Source organism: Leptopilina heterotoma, unplaced genomic scaffold (assembly GCF_015476425.1).
Source record: "Leptopilina heterotoma isolate Lh14 unplaced genomic scaffold, ASM1547642v1 Lhet_14, whole genome shotgun sequence".
In the NCBI taxonomy this organism is placed as follows: Eukaryota; Metazoa; Arthropoda; class Insecta; order Hymenoptera; family Figitidae; genus Leptopilina; species Leptopilina heterotoma.
The window spans coordinates 4,930,974-4,954,899 of NW_025110859.1; the positions used below are offsets into that span (position 1 = coordinate 4,930,974).

A 23,926-nucleotide genomic window follows, 5' to 3' on the forward strand; every position below is an offset into this window, starting at 1 on the left:
AACTTGTTACTTAGGGGTTTTGGGGGCCGCTGATGACGAATCTGAAGTCAGATTTTCAAAATTCAAAATGGCGGACGTATTTTTTGAATTTATCGGATTTGCTTGAAACTTGTTATTTGGGCGTTTTCGAGGTCGCTGATTCTAGATAGGAAGTTACATTTTCGAAATTCAAAATGTCAGATCCAAAATGGCGGACATATTTATTTGAATTCATCGGATTCGCTTAAAACTTGTTACTCGGGGGTTTTCGAGGTCGCTGATTTGGATCCGCAATTTTGAATGTTTAAAAATCCACTTCAGATTCGTTATCAGCGACCCTGAAAACCCCCGACTAACAAGTTTCAATCGAATCCGAGAAATTAAAAAAATACGTCCGCCATTTTGAATTTTGAAAATCTGACTTCAGATTCGTCATCAGCGGCCCCCAAAACCCCTAAGTAACAAGTTTCAATCGAATCCGAGAAATTAAAAAAATATGTTTGCCATATTGGATCCGCCATTTTTAATTTTTAAAATCTGAGCTTAGATTCGTTATCAGCGACCCTAAAAACCCCCGAGTAACAAGTTTCAAGCGAATACAATGAATTCAAAAAATACGTCCGCCATTTTGGATCCGCCATTTTGAATTTCGAAAATCTAACTTCATATTCCGAATCAGCGACCTCGAAAACCCCAGAGTAACAAGTTTTAGGCAAATCCAATGAATACAAAAAAATATGTCCGCCATTTTGGATCCGCCATATTGAATTTCGAAAATCTAACTTCATATTCGGAATCAGCGACCTCGAAAACCCCCGAGTAACAAGTTTTAAGCGAATTCAATGAATTTAAAAAAATTAGTCCATCATCGAAATTCAAAATGGCGGATCCAAATCCGCCATTTTGAATTTCGAAATTCTAATTTCATATTTGTAACCAGCGACGTCGACAACATTTTGATATAATTGTGTGAAATATTATTTTGATATAATAATGTATGCTGCCTGAGATTTAATATAATAAAAGTATCATTCAAAACAGTCTACTTTTGAGCAGCCATATTGGATTTTGATTTTCAAATTTTCAAAATTTGACTTCAGTTTCGAATTTAGCGTCGAAAATACCATAAGTAACGTATGTGTGACGTAAATATACTTGTTTTTTCTGCCTTTTATCAATTTTTTTGTATGTACGTCTATAGACGTACCTCACACTGGAAGCCCACTTTCAAATGTACGTCTATAGACGTACCCTCACAGTCAAGGGGTTAATTATTTTTATAAAATAATAGAAATTTCACAGAAATAGAATTATTTATAAATTTTTTATAAATTTCTTAGCGATCATTCAATTATTTTCAATATAATAAAATTTTTACAGGGATTCAATTATTTTCGTAAATAATAAAGTTGTTCTTAGTGATTCCATTATTTTCACAATGATAATAAAACTCATAGCAGAATTTCAATTATTTTTAATACAATTTTCATCAAATTTCTCAAAAAATGTAATTATTCTTAAAAATTTTATTAAAATTCGTCAAAAAAAAATCAATTATTTAAAAATTTTAGATTTTAAATATATAATTGAATATTAAAAGCATTAGAGTGTGATAATTTTTTTTAGAAATAATTGAATTTTGAAAAGGTTTCAAATTAAAATCTTTGCAAATCTGAATTTTAAAATACTTTTAACTAACAATTCAGTGGAATTAATTTTTTTCAGAAAGTTTAATTGCGAATTTTTTTTAAAAATTATTTGAAGTTTTTATTTTCTAATTTAATATTGAAGAATTTACAAATAATTGAAATTTTGTGAAATTGAATTGTACACAAATGAATTTGAAAATTTTCAAAGAACTTTTTCAAAAATTATTAAAAATAATGCATTTATAGAAGAGTTTTAGTTAAAAACACGAAAAAAAATGGGAATGTTACAAATAATTACAGAAATTTTATTGTTTTCAGAAGTAATAAAATTATTCGCAAAAATTCAATTATCTTCAAAAATTTTTTTAAATTCTTGTCAAAATTTTAATTATTTTTAGAAATAATTAAACTTTTCTTCTAAACTAAATTATTTTTAAAAATTTCAATAAAATTCTTGGCAAATTTTCAATTATTTTCAAAAATTTTTCTGAATTCAATGATCTTTAATATCTGCTATTTAAATAAAATTTTCCAAAAGAATTCAATATTATTAAAAAAATATAATACATTTCTACGCAAACCTTTAATTATTTTTATAAAATAATAAAAATTTCACAGAAATTGTATAATTTGTAAATTTTTTATAAATTTCTTAGCAATCATTCAATTATTTTCATAAATAATAAAATTCTTTTTATAGAAATTCTATTATTTTCATAAATAATACAAAATTTTATTAAAATTCGTGAAAAGAATTTAATTATTTAAAAATTCATTAATAAAATTCTTCGTAAGAATTCGATTTCAAGAAACATGCAAATATTCAATAAATTGTTTTTTTAAATTCGAATAATTGAAGTCTTGTTGAATTTTCAAATAAAAATTGATTTAAGAATAATTTGAGTTAAAATTTTAGATTATTAATTATAATTGAATATTAAAAACATTAGAATGTGAATTTTTAGATATAATTGAAATTTGAAAAGGTTTTTTCTTTTAATATATATTTAATAAAAGAATTCAAGAATAATTGAAATTTTGTAAAATTTAATTGTAAACAAATGAATTTAAAATTTTCAAAGAACTTTTTCAAAAATTATTAAGAATAATGCATTTATAGAAGAATTTTAATTAAAAACACAAAAAAAAATATATAATTTTAGAAAAGTTACAAATTATTGCAGAAATTCAATTATTTTCAAGAGTAATAATATTCTTTGCAAAAATTAAATATTGTTCAAAAAGAATAAAATTCTTCTCATGGATTTAATTATTTTCACAAATAATAAAACTCATCGCAGAATTTCAATTATTTTTAATAAAAAAATTATTAAAATGCGTCGAAAGAATTCAATTATTTGAATTTAATTATAATTTTATATTATAATTTAATATAATTATATTATTCTCTATTTATTACACAAATAAAATTACCTAAAGAAGAGAATAAAACCACAATTAAAATAAATAAACAAATGAACAGAGTAAATAAAGAAAAGTTAAAACAAAATAAATAGAAGAAAAGTAGCAACGGAAGAAAAAAATTCAAGTAGAATAAATAGAGGAAATTGAAAAGCATTTAAATGAATAAAAGAATAACTAACTTAATAAATAAAAAAATTGAACAAATAGAATAAATAAAATAAATAAAATGAAAAAGGTAAATAATTAAATATGTAAAAAGTGGAAATAAATAAAAAGATAAGCAAAGAAAATATACGAACTAAAATAATTTAAAGGAGCATATATGATTCAAGTAAAAAAGAAACAAAACTCGAGATTTTCTTTCTTGTAAAATTCAAAGTGTAGATAATAATTGCCTGGGGGAAAATGCATGTCAGAAGAAAGCTGCGAAACAAAGCACGATTCGGAATGAATCATGGGAAAAAGATTGCTACAAATTGAGATAAGAAACAAAATGAGAAGGAAATTATCATGAAGCGACAATTTTCTGCGAAAATTCTTTTCCTTCAGAGGTAATAAAATATTTTACAAATTTAAAATATACTAAATAAGGATCAACATTATTAAAAACGTGCATTTTTATATTTTTCTTTAAATATAGAATTTTATATTCAATATTGGAAAAGATTTGAAAAATATTTCTATTTCTATAATAAAAGCAAAATTGTTTGAATAAATATTAAAGGAATATTCAATTATAATATTCTTTTTTTTTTGTAAATAAAATTATAGTTTTTAATGTTGGGTTCTTGTGATTGACATTGTATTTATATATTTTTTTCCATTTATCTTTTGTCTTGAACCTCATAATTTTCCTCACTCTGATCTGCTTCTTGGGTTTTGTAGAACGCCCCCTTTGCCAGGGATAGCGCAATGTAGTACTTAGCCATTTCTTAGGGTGGGCCTTATACTCTATGAAACCAAAGAAAAAGAGAGACTAAAGTGCCTTCGAGGCTTTACTTTACTGGTATGGCCATAACCAGTCTCTCTCTCTCTCTCTCTCTTTCATTCTATCTCTCCTTCCCTTGTAATTCGTTCGTTCTTTTCGCTTTTTCTAAACAATCGCCTCTTCATGAAGTCCATATTTCATCTTCCATCATTTCCTCGTCTTTTCTTCTTTTTCTTCTTATTCATTCCTCTCTTACTTTTCAAGTCGAGAAGAAAAATTGCCGATACAAGAAATCTACTTCTTTACAGCCATTCCTATGAGAAACAACGAAAAATTTATTATTAACCTCAACAAAAAAAAATTCAATACCAATAATTTTCTTCCATTCTGAATTTATTCTCTTATTGTTAGAATTTTTTTTTCTATCCGGAAAAGAAATTCTTATTTTTAAACTCTTTCCTTATAAAGTCGAAAATAAAAATGTTTTATTATTTTTGACATTTTCATATTACAGTGGAACCTCGATTATCCGAACCTCTGTTATCCGAAACCTCTATTATCCGAACCGAAAATCATTTTATCCGAATTTCTATTATCCGAACTTTTTTTTGGCTATCCGAATTTTAAAATTTATTTTCTCTATTTATTCAATTATTTTTATGAATGTCAAAAAAAAATTCTTGTCAAAATCTAAATTTTCTTTATAAATAACAAAATTCTTCTACACGAAATTCAATTATTTTCAAAAATGTTAATAATATTCTTTGAAAAATTTCAATTATTCTCATTTAATTATTTTCATAAATAATATAATTTTTTTAAGGAATACAAATTTTTAATTCAAATTTTTGTTGAAAACACTAAAAAAATTCAATTTTAAAGAAATTACAAATAATTGCAGAAATTCAATTATTTTCAAAACTAATCAAAATCCTTCTCATAAAATTCAATTATTATGTTCAAAATTAAAAAAAAAAATTCTTGTCAAAATCCAAATTTTCTTTATAAATAACAAAATTTTTCTACAAAATTCAATTATTTTCAAATTTTTTTATAATTTTCTTCGCAATAATTCAATTATTTTCATAAAAAATAAATTTTTTTTAAGGAATTCAATTATTTTCATAAAAAATAATTAAAAATTCTAGGAAATAATAATTGAATTGAAATGATGAAAATAATTTTGAAGAACTTACAGTTAATGTAAAATAATGATTTTATCACTCGGTCATTTTTAATTATTATAAAACATGAAGAAATACTTTTATAAGTTGTTTAATTTTAAGGAGGTTCTCCGGCTGCTACTCTTGAAAAAATCGATTTTCTTCCAATTTTATTTAAATTTTGAGGAAATGTTTCTTCGAGTGCGCTCTAAATGTGGTAGAAATTTCAGAACCCTTTGCCATGTCAAAAAACGAGATATCGTAGTTGGCATTTTTCATTTTCAAAATAATCGCATGTAGAAGCTGAAGTTTGAACTTGAATATTTCAAAATTTAGCATGGCAAAGGGTTCTGAAATTTCTACCACATTTAGAGCGCACTCGAAGAAACATTTCCTCAAAATTTAAATAAAATTAGAAGAAAATCGATTTTTTCAAGAGTAGCAGCCGGAGAACCTCCTTAAATAGGTTTGAATTTGAAATTTTTGAATTTACTAATTTCTGTGGAAAATCCTGTTCCAAAAATAAGATTAAAAATAGAAATTGTGCAAATATTTTTCTTCTTTTTCTAAAACAAAATAATAATTTTGTTAAAAAAATTGTGATTCATAAACAAAAATAATGCAAAATAAATAAATTTTCTATTTCTTAATCACAGTTGTTTAACAATTTTCTAATTTTGTTTAGAAGTAAAGAACAAAAATCTGCATAATTTCAATTTGACAAAACATAATATTTAACAAAATTTTAGTCTTTTGATGAAAAGAAGTGAAAAAAATTCTGATGATTTCTATTTGTCAGTACAATTTTGAATTAATTTTAAAATAAAAATAATTATAACATTAATTAATTATTAATAATAATAATAATAAGTACATGTTCCGGTTATCTGTTCGCAGTTTGAAGTTAGTTGTTGTTTGCTTTTTTGTTTTTTAACTTTTTTATAATTTTTCTTTTCAAATATTTTCAATTTTAAAATTTAATGTATTGAAAACCCTCGAATTATTGCAAAGAATTTTATCAAAAAATTTGATAATAATAGAATTCCTTCAAAGAATTTTATTATTTAGGAAAATATCTGAATTTTCGCAAAAAATTTTATGAAAATTTTAAAAAATCATAAATAAATTATTTTGAAGAATTTGTTTGAATTTTTTTTAAACTAATGGAGTTTCTTTAATAATTTTAATTGGGAATTTTGAAAGCAATTGAATTTTATGAACTAAACACATAAACCACAAATTTAATAACATAAGAATCGATGAACAAAAATAAACAAATGAAGTAAAATAAATAAATAAAAATAAAGTAATAACAGTAACAAATGAAATGAACAAAGTCAAACTAAAAATCGAATGCAAATAAAAAATAAGTTATTGAAAACAAATATATAAAAATCAATAAATGGGGTAAAATAAATAAAACTAAACAAATAATAAAAATAAAACAAATAAACAAATAAATATGCACAAAAAAATTGATTTTAATACTTGTGGAAACAATATTCGATTTCGCTATAGTAATGAGTGTTGAATCGATTTATTTGTAAAAACAATACTGAACATATTGGATGCACCTATTGGAGTATAAAAAAAGTTGAAAATTTAATGTAATTGCTGGGAAATTGCTGATGAAACTTGGGGACAAATTTATATACTTTTTATTCTTCTTCTTCCTTTTTTTTGGAGAAATGAGAAGAGCTTTTTTTTGAAGGAAAGTTGGTAGACAAGTCTATCGGTTTTGTAACATAGTTCAGTCTGTTCGTCCGTTGTGTGTCCGCCAACCTTATGGGTCGATACGGCGGGTCATACCATGGTCCGCACACCCACATTCCCACACAGTCGTTGCACCACCTCACTTACACCTGTCCTTTTCCATATAACGTACGTGCATACGAAATTTATCCAATTTTCGTACAACTCTTTTTCTGCATTTCAAACTATATATATAAGAGAACGACAATTTCACATCGATTATAAATTTATCAATTCCCGTTTTCCTTTGTTTCCTTTTGCTACGCCTACTTGCTTTCTTCTACTTTCGCGCGTAATTTTTTAAATAATACAATTTGCGAAAACAAAAAAAATTATAACTAAATTTATTATTTTTTATTTATTTATTTGTTAAACTAATACTCCAGATTATAATAAACTAGTCCAAGTGTGTCAACTACTACACAGGAAAAAAAAAGTCTGACTCCGTTTACACCTTAAATTCAGCCCATGTATTTCACATAAGTCTGTCCTTGTTTAATGAGGCTGACTCCGTTTACACCTTAAATTCAGCCTCGAAAACAGGCTAAAAGTAAAACTTTTTTTTTAGTGTGTACAGCAGGGCTCGAACTAGGTCCGTAAATTTGCTTCAAGTCCATAAAAGTCAGTTTTTTTTAAAAAAAAGGTCCGTAAAGTCCGTAATTTGATTAAATTCAATTATTTTCAAAAAATTAAAAGTAACAAAATTCTTTGCAGAAATTCAATTATGTTCAAAAATTTTTTAAAACTCTCGTCAAAATTTCAATTATTTTTTTTAAATAATTAAATTCTTCTCCAAAATTTAATAATTTTCAAAAAATTTACCTCTATTCAATGATTTTTAATATCTACTATTTTAATTTCGTAAATAATAAAATTATTTTTAGGAATTCAATTATTCTCATAAATAATAAAACTCATTGCAGAATTTCAATTATTTTTAACACAATTTTAATCAAATTTCTCGAAAAGTGTAATTATTCTTAAAAATTTTATTAAAATTCGTCAAAAAGAAATCAATTATTTAAAAATTTATTTAAAACATTCTTTATGAGACTTCAATTTTATGAAACATGCAACTATTCAATAAATTGTTTTTTTGTATTTATTTTGTATTTATTTTTGTATTAATTAAATTTCAAATAATTGAATTCTAGTAGAATTTTCTAATAAAAATTCATTTAAAAATTGATTTCAGTTAAAATTTTAGATTATAATTGAACATTAAATGCATCCAGAGCGTGAATTTTAAGAAATAATTGAATTTTGAAAAGGTTTCAAATTAAAATCTTTGCAAATCTGAATTTTTCATACTTTTAACTAACAATTCACTGGAATTAACATTTTTCAGAAAGTTTAATTGCGAAATTTTTTTTTCTTTGAAAGAATTTCAAGTTTTTATTTTCTAACATATATTTAATTGAAAAATTTACGAATAATTGAAATTTTGTAAAATTAAATAATTATAAACAAATAAAGTTGAAAATTTTCAAAGAACTTTTTTAAGATTTATTACAAATAATGGTTTATAGAAGAATTTTAGTTAAAAAGACGAAGAAAAAAATTGGAAAGTTACAAATTCTTGGCAAAATTTCAATTATTTTCAAAAATTTTCCTCAATTCAATGATCATTAATACTATTTTAATATCAAATTTAAAAAAAATTTAATTATTTAATAAAAATTAATAAAATTCTACGCAAACCTTTAATTATTTTTATAAAATAATAAAAATTTCACAGAAATTGGATTATTTTTAAATTTTTTATAAATTTCTTAGCAATCATTCAATTATTTTCCTAAATAATAAAATTTTTACAGGGATTTAATTATTTCCGTAAATAATAAAATTCTTTTTATAGGAATTCAATTATTTTCACAATAATAATAAAACTCATCGCAGAATTTCAATTATTTTTAATACAATTTTAATCCAATTCCTCGAAAAATGTAATTAGTTTTTAAAATTGTTATTAAAATTCGTCAAAAGAAATCAATTATTCAAAAATTTATTGGTATAATTCTTTATGAGATTTCAATTTTATAAATAATTGAATTCTAGTAGAATTTTTTAAGACAAATTGATTTAAGAATGAATTTAAGTTAAAATTTTAGATTATATAAATTATAATTGAATATTAAAAGCAATATAGCGTGAATTATTAGAAATAATTGAATTTCGAAAAGGTTTTAAATTAAAATGTTTAAAAATCTGAATTTTTCATATTTTTAACTAACAATTCTGGGGAATTAATTTTTTTGAGAGAAGTTTAATTGCGGATTTTTATTTTAAATTATTTGAAATTTTTATTTTCTAATATATATTTAATTAAATAATTCAAGAATAATTTAAATTTTGTAAAATTTAATTGTAAACAAATGAATTTGAAAATTCTTAAAGAACTTTTTCAAAAATTATTAAAAATAATGCATTTATAGAAGAATTTTAGTCTAAAACACGAAAAAAAATTTAATTTTGGAAAAGTTACAAATTATTCCAGAAATTCAATTATTTTCAAGAGTAATAATATTCTTCGCAAATATTAAATATTGTTGAAAAATAATAAAATTCTCCTTAGGAATTCAATTATTTTCGGAAATAATAAAACTCATCGCAGAATTTCAATTATTTTTATTAAAAAATTTTATTAAAATTTGTCTAAAGAATTCAATTATTTAAAAATTTATTGATAAAATTCTTTATGAGAATTCCATTTTAAGAAACATGCAATTATTCAATAAATTTTTTTTGTATTTAAAAAATTGAATTCTAGTAGAATATAAAAAAAAATTGATTTAAAAATGAATTTCAGTTAAAATTTTAGATTATAATTGAATATTAAAAGCATTAGAGCGTGAATTTTTAGAAATAATTGAATTGTGAAATTAATTGTTTTTAAGAAGGTTAATTGAATTTTTTTTTATTATTTTAAATTTTTACTTTTCTGATATATATTTAATTGAAGAATTTACAAGTAATTGAAATTTCGTAAAATTGAATATTGTAATCAAATGGATTTGAAAATTGTCAAAAAACATTTTTTTGAAAATTATTAGAAAAATTCGATTAAAAGAAGAGTTTTAGTTAAAAATTCTTGGAAATAATAATTGAATTGATAATGATTTTATCACTCGGTCATCTTTAATTATTATAAAACATGAAGAAATCGATTCTTTATAATAAATTTCGGTCAATGATTTTCTTTTGCATTATTATTTATATTTTTATTATTTATTTTTCTTCTTTTATTTTTCTAATGGTTGTACTTTTTGTAACGAATGATAATTTTTAATTGAAGCTTTAAATAATTAATTAATTTTTATGATTATTTATACAAAGAAAAAAAGAGATTGAACTTTATAGAAGAATGATGCACCCCATATTATATGATTACAATAATCATCTTTAGCTTTTCCAAAAACCCGCTATTAAAACGCAGTTTATTTTCGCTTTCTCACAGTTATTCATTTCGCCCTAAAGAAGCGAGAGAGAGATAGAGAAAGAGCGGACTGTACCCTATAATTATAACCACACTTTGAAATGGATTTTGGCGCGAGAAATTATTTTTGCGCCTCACCCTTGTCGAATTATTTTCAAACTTTCTATATGAAGTGTAATTTAATCTTGTTTTTTCAAAATGATTTATAAACCGCGCATACAAAGAGTGAAAGAGATAAAGTGAAATGAAAATCTTCTCGCGTGCGCCATTCAATGTGTTTCTCTTGCTCGAAAATGTTCCCCCTTTGGGAATCTTTGGGAATCTTTGGGGGGGGGGGGCGACTTAATTGTTACTTTAGGAGTTAAAGTTTGCAGTTCTAGTGCAAAGATAAGAGATTTAAATTGCAAACTAGAATGGGTATAGCAAACGGTCGAGTGAGGTGTGAAGTACCGAGGCAAACGTAACGCAGGAAATTACGAAACTTTGATTCGAACGAAGAGGAGGCGAGGGCCATCCACCCACCCCGCTCTCTCCTCCCTCGCCATTAAATTATCTTCGGTCTGGCCTATTGTGCGGACTGCCACATTTCGATTTCGATCGATTTCCGCCCCGATAAACAATTCTCCACACCAGGTGTGCAATGTGTGAATATATTTTACATATACATATGTATTGACACATAAATGTATCTAAAATTCGTCAAAACAAAGTTTTACCATTTTCAAAAGTCAATTTACATTCATCATAAACTCTTCGATTGTTGTCCAATTGTAATTTTTTATTGCCGCTGAATAATATTACTAGGGAGAAAAAGAGAGAAAGAGAGGAACGATAAAATTCAAACGAAGAAAGATGTATACAAAAAAATAAACTGAATTTTGTAAATTAATATTATTTTAATGTTAATTATTATTAAAAATATTAATTAATATAATATAATTAATTAATATATAAAATATTATATTAATTTTAATATTAATATTTTAATATTAAATAATAATTCCCACTACTTTATAAATTCGCTAATACTAGAAATCAAAAAACTATTCTCAAAAATTATAATCAATCTCTTTAAAAACGATACAATTATTTTCAAAAAATATTCGAAATTCTATTTTCAATATATACTATTTTCATCAAATTTCACAAGAGAATTCAATTATTTAAAAAACAAATTGATAAAATTCAATTATTTTCATAAATAATAAAATTGTCACAAGAATTCAATTCAAAAAATTTCTATACAATTCTTCAGAATAATTCAAGTGCTTTATCTAATAATAACAATTTTTCACGGAATACAATTATTTAAAAAATTTTTTGATATAATTCTTAGCAAGAATTCAATTATTTTTGAAAATTTTAATAAAATTCATAGCAAAATTCAATTATTTTCGCATAAATAACCATATTCATTCCAAGAATTCAATTATTTTTAAAAGTAATAAATTTCTTCTTAAAAACTCAATTATTTAAAAAAAATTCTAATAAAATCGTTCGCAAGAATTCAAATATTTTTATAAATAATAAAATGCTTTTTAGGAATTAAATTATTTTCAAAAAAAAAAAAAAATCTAATAAAATGCCACACTGACATTCAATTATTCTCAAAAATTTTAATAGAATTCTTTGTAAAATTTAATTATTTTTAAACACTATTAGCAATTCAATGATTTTCAATATCTACTATTTTCATAAAATTTCCAAACAGATTTCAATTATTTAAAAATATTTTTGTAAAAATCTTCGTAAAAATTGAATTATTTTTGAACAGTTTAATAAAATTTTTCGCAACTTTTCAATTATTTTCATAAATAATAAAATTCGTCGCAGAATTTCGATTAATGTTAATACAATTTTACAGGAATTGCTCGAAAAATGTAATTATTCTGTAAAATTTAATTTCAATTCCTCAAAAAAATCAACTATTTAAAAAAAATTTTTTTTTTTAATTTTTAGGAAGAATTCAATTATTTACAAAAATAGTCGAAATTGAATTATTTTCAATATCTACTATTTTTAATAAAATTTCGCAAAAAAATTGAATTATTTAAAAAAAATTGATGAAATTCATCATTTAAAATTCAATTATTTGTATAAATACATAATAAAATTTACACAGGAATTCAATTAATTTAGAATAACATTTTTATCAACATTTAGAAAAAATCAATTATTTAACAAAATTTTTATACAATTCTTCACAACAATCCAATTACTTTTACTAATAATAACATTTTTCATGGAAATTCAATTATTTAAAAAAAAAGTTTTTGATAAACTTCTAAGCAAGAATTCAATTATTTTCATAAATAATAAAACTCATCAAAGAATTTCAATTATTTTTAATACTGTTTTAAATTAATTAATCGAAAAATTCAATTATTTTTACAAATAAAGTTTTCCTCCGAGAATTAAATTATATAAAAAGAAAAATTTTCATAATATTTATTATATTTTGAAAAGAATAATTATTTAATACAATGTTTATAAAATTCATGATTGAAGAATTCAATTATTTTCAAAAATAATAAAATTCTTCTCAGGAATTCAATTAATTTTGAAAATTTTTCAATTTCTCAAAAAATTGTATTTTTTAAATTCTTTGCAAGAATTCAATTATTTTCAAATATTTTAAGGGCATTTGAACCATTATGACGTCACGGCTTTAGAATAAATGCTTTGCACAAACCATGACGTCATAATGGTTTAAATGCCCTTAAATTTAATAAAATTGTTCGAAAGAAAACAATTAGATATTTTAAATACAATTTTGATTAAATTTTTTGAAATAATTCAATTATTCTTTTAAATTTTAATAAAATTCTTCCCAAGAATTCAATTATTTACATAAATAATTCTTCGAAAGAATTCAATTATTAAAAATAAATAACAAAATTTTTCCTGAAAATTCAATTATTTTGAGGCATTTTAATAAAATTCTTTGCAAAATTCAATTATTTTCATAAATACCTAAGAATATTCATCACAAGAATTCAATTATTTTTAAAAATAATAAATTTCTTCTTGGAAATTCAATTATTAAAAAAAATTCTAATAAAATCGTTGGCAGGAATTCAGTTATTTTCAATTATTTTCATAAATAATAAAATGCTTTTCAGGAATTCAATTACATTTTCAAAAAAATTTAATAAAATAACACACAGACATTCAATTATTATCAAAAATTTTAATTGAATTCTTTGTAAAATTGAATTATTTTTAAAAACTTTTCGCAATTCAATGATTTTCAATATAGACTATTTTCATAAAATTTCTAAACAAAATTCAATTATTTAAAAAATTCTTTGTAAAAATATTCGTAAGAATTCAATTTTTCTCATGAATATGAAAAATTTTTTAGGAATTCAATTATTTAAATTATAGAATTTGCATAAAATTAGTCGAAAGAAATAAATTATTTAAAAATTTTATAAAATTATTCGCAAAAGTTAAATTATTTTTATAAATATTAAAATTCCTTCATGGATAATAAAATTCGTTGCAGGAATTCAATTTATTATCAGGATAAGAAAGAAGTAAATATTTTTGATGAAAATTAGGAAAAAGTCAGGAAAATAAAATATAGAATGGAATTTTTGTCAGTAGGGTAACTGTACCAATTGTCGAGGGTTTTAGGCAACATGTGACTTTGAAATTTTTTTTCTCGGAAGTAAATGCACTTTAAAATTAGATTTTTGTATATTTGGACGAAGGATCTAATAATGTTTAATATTTATATTTATTTTTTTAATATAAACTAAATTGTTAAGCAAAAAATATATTTAAAAGTCAATCGAGCAAAAGCACCATTTGTCGATGGTCTTGTGCTAATTTCTCGAGGGTCTGTTCCAATTGTCGAGGGTATGACATTTTTAAACATATAACCCAATATAACCTAACAATTAACCTGTACAGATATTAGAAAATCGAGTAGATATTTATTTTTTCGATAAAAATATTATAGAACATTACCAGAAAACAAATATATTTATTTAACTATAATTGAATAATTTATAATATCGATATAAAACATTTTTATAGTAGATGATACAGGACAGAAAATTATTTAACTGTTTTTTAAACTTTTATAAATATAAGTTAATTAAATTTAATCAATTTTGTTAATCAGACATTAATTGAAAAAATAAATTAATTTAAGTCACATTAAATTTGTAAACGAATAAAATAAACTTTTATTACGAACTGTAAATATAATGGTTAATTATAATTAAACTATAGTACAAAATTTTTTAATTTTAAATAATGCATTTTTTTTATTAATTTTTTTTCCGTCTTCCTCGTTTTTTTGGTTGATTATTTTCTGTTGGTTGTAAATTTTTGGAGCATTTTTTTTCTTTTTCTCTGTACCTATAAATGTTTGGCATTTATGTTTGACGTTTAGTAAATAAACACTTAACCATCGATAAATGGTGCATCAGCGAAAAAAGTGACTACACCAATTTTCGAGTCATTACCTCGAAAAATGGAACTGTCAAAAAAAAGGAACCAAATACCGATGATTTGCTTTTAAAAAATATTAAATATTTTTTTTTAACAAAAAAACATGCATACAAAATTAATTTAGTTCGTGTACAAAATTATAATAATAATTTTGTACACAAAAAGTCATTATAAATACGTTTAATTTGCATTTCTAAAAATCTGTTTTAATCAACCTGAAGTATTAAGAAAATGGAGATTCGTGTAAATTTCACAGCAGTGAATTATAATATTAATTAAATAATTATTTTAGTAGAATCGCTATGAAATTTGTATATATAAATATACAGTTGAAAATACAAAGATTATTTAGAAATTTTTTTTGTTCTTAAAAATTATATATTATACTATTTATCTAAAAAAGAAAATTATTATCCTCGACAATTGGAGCACCCTCGGCAATTGGTGCAGTTACCCTATTGTGAAGTATCTAAAATGAGTTTTTTCGGTCGTCAAGTTTAATTTTTCGATAGCTATAATTTATTTTTTTACTACTTTTTTAAAATTAATTATCGAGTGCGAAGTCTGCTTTTTGAAATTAAATAAAAATTCTTCATTTTTAAAAAAAAATTAAATTTTTCTAACAATTTTTCTTTAAATTTAATTATTGAAGATATTTCTAACCGCAACTTTAACTATTCTGGTAATTTTATTCTAATTTTTTTTTTAAATTCAATTTTTTTCCAAATTTCTAATTAGAATTCTTCAAAAATACGATTATTATATTTTTCTAAATAATTTTTAAAAGTAGGTAAACAAATAAAATTCATTAAAATATAAAATTTATTTCAATGAAATTTGACAAAGTTTTCAATTGTTTCAATTTTTTAAAAAATTATTTCCTGAAATACAAGTATTTAAAAAAAAATTTTTCCTTTTTTTCAAGAAACAATTTTTTGGAATATTTCTGAATTAAATTTTTCAAAACTTCAATACTTTTTTGTTAAACAAAAATTTAAATCTTATTCTTATTTATTTTTCCACAGAAATGAAAATTTCAAATAATTTCAAATAAAATAAGCAATGGGAAAATTACTAAATTCATGAGAAGAATAAATTTTGTACTACATCTAAACAGAGGTGACAATAAATAAACGTAATTCTCTCAATTGTTTTTCTAATAAAACAATAAATGCTGTTTGAGTTGAGTAAATATAATTCTGAGCAGTCTCGAGAGAATCCTTAGGAAAGAAAAGGGGAAAAAAGTTAACTGCCTTATCCCCCTTTTTCACCTTATAATTACAAGGCAGTTTCCTGATTTTAAAAGCCAGTCTCCGATCAGAATATTCGGTTCCATGTAATCCAATATTGGTATTATTTTTTTTAATTATATGTTTTCTTTCGACTACCTTCATTTGGTTTCCTATTTCACTGCTCATCCTGTTTATTAAAATCCTCTCTCTGCCCTTTGGCATCTGTAATTTGAATCCTCTCGCACAAGTATTAATCACTTTTTTCATTTTTTCCACTTGGTGTACATAAATATGAATAAAATATATTTAAACATATTTTATTATACTTTTACTTTTATACTTTTTTTTTACTTTTACTTTTATTATACTTTTTATTATACTTTATTATATACTTTATTATACTTTGTAATATTTATAATTTTTTACTATTTCTATATTTTATTCTATTCATTATACTTTTGATAATATATATTAATAAATAGGTATATATATTATAATTGAGAATAATTATTGCATACATTATATTTGACCATAAAATTTTTTTTCACATGAATTTTTTATAATGACGTTTGAAAATGAAGAATTCTCGTGTTCTAACAACGAGTCTTTATTTTTGTTGCAGTACGGTAAGCAGCTCAGAGAAAACTACAGAGCCTTCAAGAACAAGCAGTGTGAGCAGACAAGTGGCGGCAGTCCCAAAGAACAGTACAACAGCTACAATGTACCCAATGTAAGTTTTTTTTTTCTTTTTCTTTTTTTTTCTCCTGCTAGATTTTATTTTACTCACGTCAACTGAAAATGTTCTCAAGACATTTTTTGATGCCAGGGAATTATTTTCAGTTTTGAATTAAAATTTTGACAGATACTTCTTAAGGATCAACGTCAAATTTTTATTGTAGTTTTAAAAAAGAATTTTTCGAACGTTTTAAAATAATATTTTGCCAATTTTTCAAATATAATTTTTTTAATAATTCGAAATTAATGATTTACCAGTTTTTAAAAATTTCTGTTTAGTTTAGTTTGATTGAAAACAATTTTTTTATATACTAAAAAAATAAAGACTAAAAATATAAAGACTTTAAATAAAATTAATAAACAATTTTAGATCACTTTTAGTTTAAAAAGTATTCTAAAAAATTAAAAAATTTATATTAGTCAACTAGCAAAAATTCAAGCGCTAAAGTGCGCGGCTAACTTCTTTACTTACGTTTTTAAATAAAAATTAACAATTTTAAAAATAATAGAATTTAAAAATTTTCTAATTTAAATTTTTGTTGAAAACACTAAAAAAATTCAATTTTGGAGAAATTACATAAATAATTGCAGAAATTCAATTCTTTTCAAAAGTAATAAAAATCCTTCTCATAAAATTCAATAGGTATGTTCAAAATTTAAGAAAAAAATTCTTGTCAAAATCCCAATTTTGTTTAAGAAAATTTTTCCCCAAAGTTATTTTCAAAAATGTCAATAAAATTTTTGTCCTATTTTCAATTATTTTCAAAAATTTTTCTCAGTAATTTAAATGATTTTCAATAGATATTTTAATTAAATTTCCCAAAAGGAATTCAATTATTTAAAAAAAAATTTAATAAAACTGTGCGTAAACATTTAATTATTTTCATAAATAATAAAAATTTCACAGGAATTCAATTATTTACAAATTTTTTTTAAAATTTCGACACAATAATTCAATTATTTTCAAGAGTGATAAAATTCTTTGTATAAAATTCAATTATCTTTCAAATTAAAAAAAAATTCTCGTCAAAATATCCCAATTATCTTTAAAAATAATAAAATTCTTTCTCAAAGTTCAATTATTTTCAAATCAATTTAAAATTCCCAAAAATCTCCCAAAAAGAATTCAATTATTTAAATTTAATTTGAATTTAAGATTTTTAAATTTCTTAATTCCTCTGGAAAAATAATAATAATTAAATATTTATTTTAAAAAGAAGTTGTTAATATTTTCGAATATTTTTACAATTAAAGAAATTTGTAAACAAATGTAATAGAACATTTTTTTTTTAATTAAAATTTTTTTCTTCATTTTCTAAAAATTTAAAAAGTTACAATTTCATTTTCAATTAAAATTTATAATTGACAAATGGAATTTATAAACATTTTTTCCATTTAATTTTAAAAAACTTAAAATTTTTTTAAAGTAATTGTAATTTTTTAAATTTTTTTATAAATTACTTCGCAATAATTCAATTATTTTCATAAAAAACAGTGAAAAATTCTAGAAAATAATAATTGAATTTTATCAAAAAATTTGAAAATAATTGAATTTCATCAAAGAATTTTAGTAAAATTTGCGAAAATGCTAATTCAATTTTTTTTGATGAATTTCTTTGAATTTTTTTTAAATAATAGTTTTATTAATAATTTTAATTAAAAATTTCTTAAGCAATTAAATTTTATAAAGAATTTTTTGTTAAATTTTTAAAATAATCGTGTTTCTTAATAATAATTAAACATTTAACATTTAACTATTGAATTTTATTAAACTTTTAAAAAAATAATTAATTTCTTCTGAGAATTTTATTACAATTTTCTAAAATAATTCAATTTATTCAACAAATTTTACTAAAATATAGAAAATAATTAAATTCTTTCAAAAAATTTCTTTAATTTATCGAATATAATCGATTTTGTTAATAATTATAATTAATAATTTTACTATTAAAATTTTATTAAAATTATTGATAGAAAGTTAAACTTTTTTAAACAATTTTATTAGAGTTGTTGTAAATAATTAAATTCTTTTAAAGAATTTTTTAAAGTTGTCTTGAAAATAGTATAGATACAGTATTTTTTCAAAATAATTGAATTTTTGCAAAGAATTTTACTATTTATAAAAATAATTGAATTATTTCGAAGGATTTATTAAAATTTTAGAAAATAATTGAATTTTTTCGAGAAATGTTGTCAAATTTTTGTTGAAAACAATTGAATTTTTGCAAAAAATTTTACTATTTATAAAAATAGTTGAATTGTTTCGAAGGATTTAATAAAATTTTAGAAAATAATTAAATTCTGTCGTGAAATTTTATCAAAATTCTTAAATCAAAATAACATTCTTCGGAAGAATTATTCTTTCGAAGGATGTTATTATTTATGAAAATAATTGAATTCTAGTGAAGAAATTAAAATTTTGGAAAATATAAACAATAATAATTAATTATGTACTTAATAAATGAATTTAAAAAATTCTGATTATGAAATTATTCAAAAATTTCTATTTAGAAATAAAAAAATTGGTCATTTTCATAATAATAATAATAATAATAATAATAATAATAATAATAATAATAATAATAATAATAATAATAATAATAATAATAATAATAATAATAATAAATTGACCATCACGTTATATATAGATATAGAAAAAATTTCCGTAAGAGATTTAATGACAATTGTCGAGATATTTACAAAAAAAAATAATGAAAGAGCAAGCGCGAATAATCGGTTTATAGGAATAAAAATGCATCCACAGAAGTTAGCCTCGAGAGAGTGATATATATGTACCGTTTTTTTTTTTTTTTTTTTTATTTATTTTCCGGATTTTTTTTTATTGAAACCACCGTGATTCGTTTAGAGCATTAAGCAGCACTGTATTTATGCAACGGTTAAATGGTGCGCCGAATTAACGTATTGGCTCGTATATCAAGAAGTTTATCGCCTGCTCCAGCGACAATAAATTTTCTGCGATCGTTCGATTTATCTGCAGTGCTTTCCGTTTCGCTGGAGAAGAAAGAACTGCGGCGCCGTTTAAAGCAATCGCCGTCAAAGTGGCCATGGAAAATTAATGTCGCATCAAGCGAATACCCGTAACTTAAAAAAAAAATATATATATATATATATATATGTGTGTATTGATGGTGCACAAACCATATTCCCAAATATGGTGAGCACTACAAATTTTCTCGACTAGATCGCGTTCCATCGCGTTTATAATGCGTGTCGGATTTTTCTTTTCAAGATCAATTTATTTTTTATTTCCTTTGTTTCGTCCTCGTTAATAATAATCTAGAAAATTGGCGATTTTTTTTTCTTTAATGATATTTGGATTTTTAAATTGTACAATGGGAGGAAAAAGTCCTTTAAATTTTTATTGATATTTAATAGAATATAAACGTATTTAAAATATCAATACAATTACTCTCCATTGATTCAAATTAAGAAAATAAAATATTAATGCATTTAAAATATCAATATATTTGAAAGATTAATGCAATTTAAATATTAATATATTTATTGATATTTGTTTACTTTCCCAGGTGCGAAAAGTTGGTCGGGCCATGGTCGCGCCGACCAAGTGGATAGTCGTGCCGACCTTGGCAACCAAAGGTCGGCCGAACTAGCGAATTGTAACACCCGCCGTCCAGTGGCTGACATGGTCGGGCCGACTATGGCTGCCAAAGTCGGACCGACCAGGGGTGCCAAAGTTTTGCCAACCATGTGAAAGAATGTCGGCTTGACTTTGGCAACCATGGTCGTGCCGACCTTGGCAGCCAAAGGTCGGCCGAACTAGCGAATTGTAACACCCGCCGTCCAGTGGCTGACATGGTCGTGCCGACTATGGTTGCCAAAGTCGGGCCGACCAGGGGTGCCAAAGCTTTGCCGACCATGAGAAAGAAGGTCGGATTCACTTTGGCAACCTTGGTCGTGCCGACCTTGGCAGCCAAAAGTCGGCCGACCGATTGCAAAAAATTATTAATTATTTATTATTATTATTAATTATTATTATTCATTATTTATTTGTTTATTGTATACATCTTAACACTAAACGCAATCTTACACATAAATACAAATTAAAATTTCTAACGCTCGCAGGAATCGAACTAACAACCTAACGCACCGAAGTCTAACACGCTAACCATTACGCTACGCTAACATGAAAGCATAAGAACAAAAATGATTTTATAAGCTGCAACTTCAAACTGACCATCGGCCCGACTCTGGCCAAAGTCGGCCCGACCAAGTGAAATTAGGTTTTTTGCACTCTGGCTGCCATAGTTTTACCGACCGTCGGCCCGACTCAGGCCAGAGTCGGCCCGACCAATTGAAATTAGGTTTTTTAAACTCTGGCTGCCATAGTTTAACCCACTATCGGCCCGACTCAGGCCAGAGTCGGCCCGACCAATTGAAATTAGGTTTTTTAAACTCTGGCTGCCATAGTTTAACCCACCATCGGCCCGACTCAGGCCAGAGTCGGCCCGACCAACTAAAATTAGGTTCTCTAAACTCTGGCTGCCATAGTTTTACCGACCGTCGGCCCGACTCAGGCCAGAGTCGGCTTGACCAAGTGAAATTAGGTTTTTTGCACTCTGGCTGCCATAGTTTTACCGACCGTCGGCCCGACTCAGGCCAGAGTCGGCCCGACCAACTAAAATTAGGTTCTCTAAACTCTGGCTGCCATAGTTTCACCGACCGTCGGCCCGACTCAGGCCAGAGTCGGCCCGACCAAGTGAAATTAGGTTTTTTAAACTCTGGCTGCCATAGTTTAACCCACCATCGGCCCGACTCAGGCCAAAGTCGGCCCGACCAACAGAAATTAACCTTTTTAAACTCTGGCTGCCATACTTTAGCCGACCATCGGCCCGACTCAGGCCAGAGTCGGCCCGACCAATTGAAATTAGGTTTTTTAAACTCTGGCTGCCATAGTTTAACCCACCATCGGCCCGACTCAGGCCAGAGTCGGCCCGACCAACTAAAATTAGGTTCTCTAAACTCTGGCTGCCATAGTTTTACCGACCGTCGGCCCGACTCAGGCCAGAGTCGGCCCGACCAAGTGAAATTAGGTTTTTTGCACTCTGGCTGCCATAGTTTTACCGACCGTCGGCCCGACTCAGGCCAGAGTCGGCCCGACCAACTAAAATTAGGTTCTCTAAACTCTGGCTGCCATAGTTTCACCGACCGTCGGCCCGACTCAGGCCAGAGTCGGCCCGACCAAGTGAAATTAGGTTTTTTAAACTCTGGCTGCCATAGTTTAACCCACCATCGGCCCGACTCAGGCCAAAGTCGGCCCGACCAACAGAAATTAACCTTTTTGCACTCTGGCTGCCATACTTTAGCCGACCATCGGCCCGACTCAGGCCAGAGTCGGCCCGACCAACTAAAATTAGGTTCTCTAAACTCTGGCTGCCATAGTTTAACCCACCATCGGCCCGACTCAGGCCAAAGTCGGCCCGACCAACAGAAATTAACCTTTTTAAACTCTGGCTGCCATAGTTTTACCGACCATCGGCCCGACTCAGGCCAAAGTCGGCCCGACCAACTAAAATTAGGTTCTCTAAACTCTGGCTGCCATAGTTTCACCGACCGTCGGCCCGACTCAGGTCAAAGTCGGCCCGACCAACAGAAATTAACCTTTTTAAACTCTGGCTGCCATACTTTAGCCGACCATCGGCCCGACTCAGGCCAGAGTCGGCCCGACCAACTAAAATTAGGTTCTCTAAACTTTGGCACCCATAGTCGGCCCAAACTTGGGTGGAAACAGTAACCAAAGTCGGCCCGACTTTGGCTGCCGACCTATTGGCAGCCATAGATGGGCCGACCTGCGCCCGACCTTCCAACTCTGGCGGCCGACCAAAATTCGCACCTGGGTTTGGGGAGAATTTACAAATTTTTTGTAAAATTTTTCGCAATAATTCAATTATTTTCAAAAGTAATAAAATTCTTTTCCAAATTTCAATTATGTTTAAAAATTAAAAAAAAATTTCGACAAAATTTCAATTTTCTTTATAAATAACAAAATTCTTCCCCAAAGTTCAATTATTTTCAAAAAATTTAATAAATTTCTTGGCGAAATTTCAATTATTTTCAAAAAATTTTCCTCAATTCAATGACTTTCAATATCTACTATTTTAATAAAATTTTCCAAAAGGAATTCAATTAATTAAAAGAAATTATAATACAACTGTACGCAAACATTTAATTATTTTCACAAATAATAAGAATTTCACAGGAATTCAATTATTTACAAATTTTTTATAAATTTCTTCCCAATAATTCAATTATTTTCATAAATAATAGAATTTTTTTAAAGCAATTCAATTATTTTCATAAATAATAAAATTTTTTTTAATCAATTCAATTATTTTCATGAAAAACAATAAAAATTCTAGGAAATAATAATTTAATTGAAATGATGAAAATAATTTTTAAGAAATTACAGTTAATGTAAAATAATGATTTTATCACTCGGACACTTTTAATTATTAGAAAACATGAAGAAATCGAATTTTTGAATTTCTTAATTCCTGTGGAAAAATAATAATAATTAAATATTTATTTTAAAAAGAAGTTATTCATGTCTTCGAATAATTTTACAATAATTAAAGAAATTTGTAAACAAATGTAATAAAACTTTTTTTTAATTAAAATTTTTTCCTATATTTTATAAAAATTTAAAAAGTTTCAATTTCATTTTCATTTAAAATTTGTAATTGACTAATGGAATTTTTAATCATTTTTTTCCTTTATTTTAAAAAAAACTTTGAAGTTTATTAAGGGCATTTGAAACTTGATGACGTCACACATGCTTTGCACAAACTGAAACGTCATCAAGGTTCAAATGCCCTTAAAGGAATTGTAACTTTTTTAATAACTTTTCTTTTTAAATATTTTCAATTTTAAAATTATTGTTTTGAAAATCATTGAATTCTTGTAAAGAATTTTATCAAAAAATTTAAGAATAATTGAAAATCATCAAAGAATTTTACTAAAATTTTAGAAAATCTTAATTCAATTTTTTTGATGAATTTCTTTGAATTTTTTTTAAATAATAGAGTTTCATTAAATAATTTTAATTGGAAATTTCTTAAGCAATTAAATTTTATGCAGAATTTTTGTTTTTTAAAATAATCGTGTTTTTTAATAATAATTAAACA

At 24.6% G+C, this 23,926-nt stretch overlaps 1 protein-coding gene across 15 annotated transcripts in view; it reads left to right on the forward strand.

The window, feature by feature from the left end:
- Nucleotides 1-23,926, forward strand: part of LOC122498042 (growth factor receptor-bound protein 14-like) — an 857,844-nt gene that overhangs the window by 720,710 nt on the left and 113,208 nt on the right. For all 15 annotated transcript variants that reach the window (XM_043605543.1, XM_043605544.1, XM_043605541.1 and 12 more), the window contains one exon: nucleotides 16,651-16,758. In XM_043605543.1, coding sequence (XP_043461478.1) covers nucleotides 16,651-16,758 — 108 coding nt within the window. The remainder of the gene's footprint in view (nucleotides 1-16,650; nucleotides 16,759-23,926) is intronic.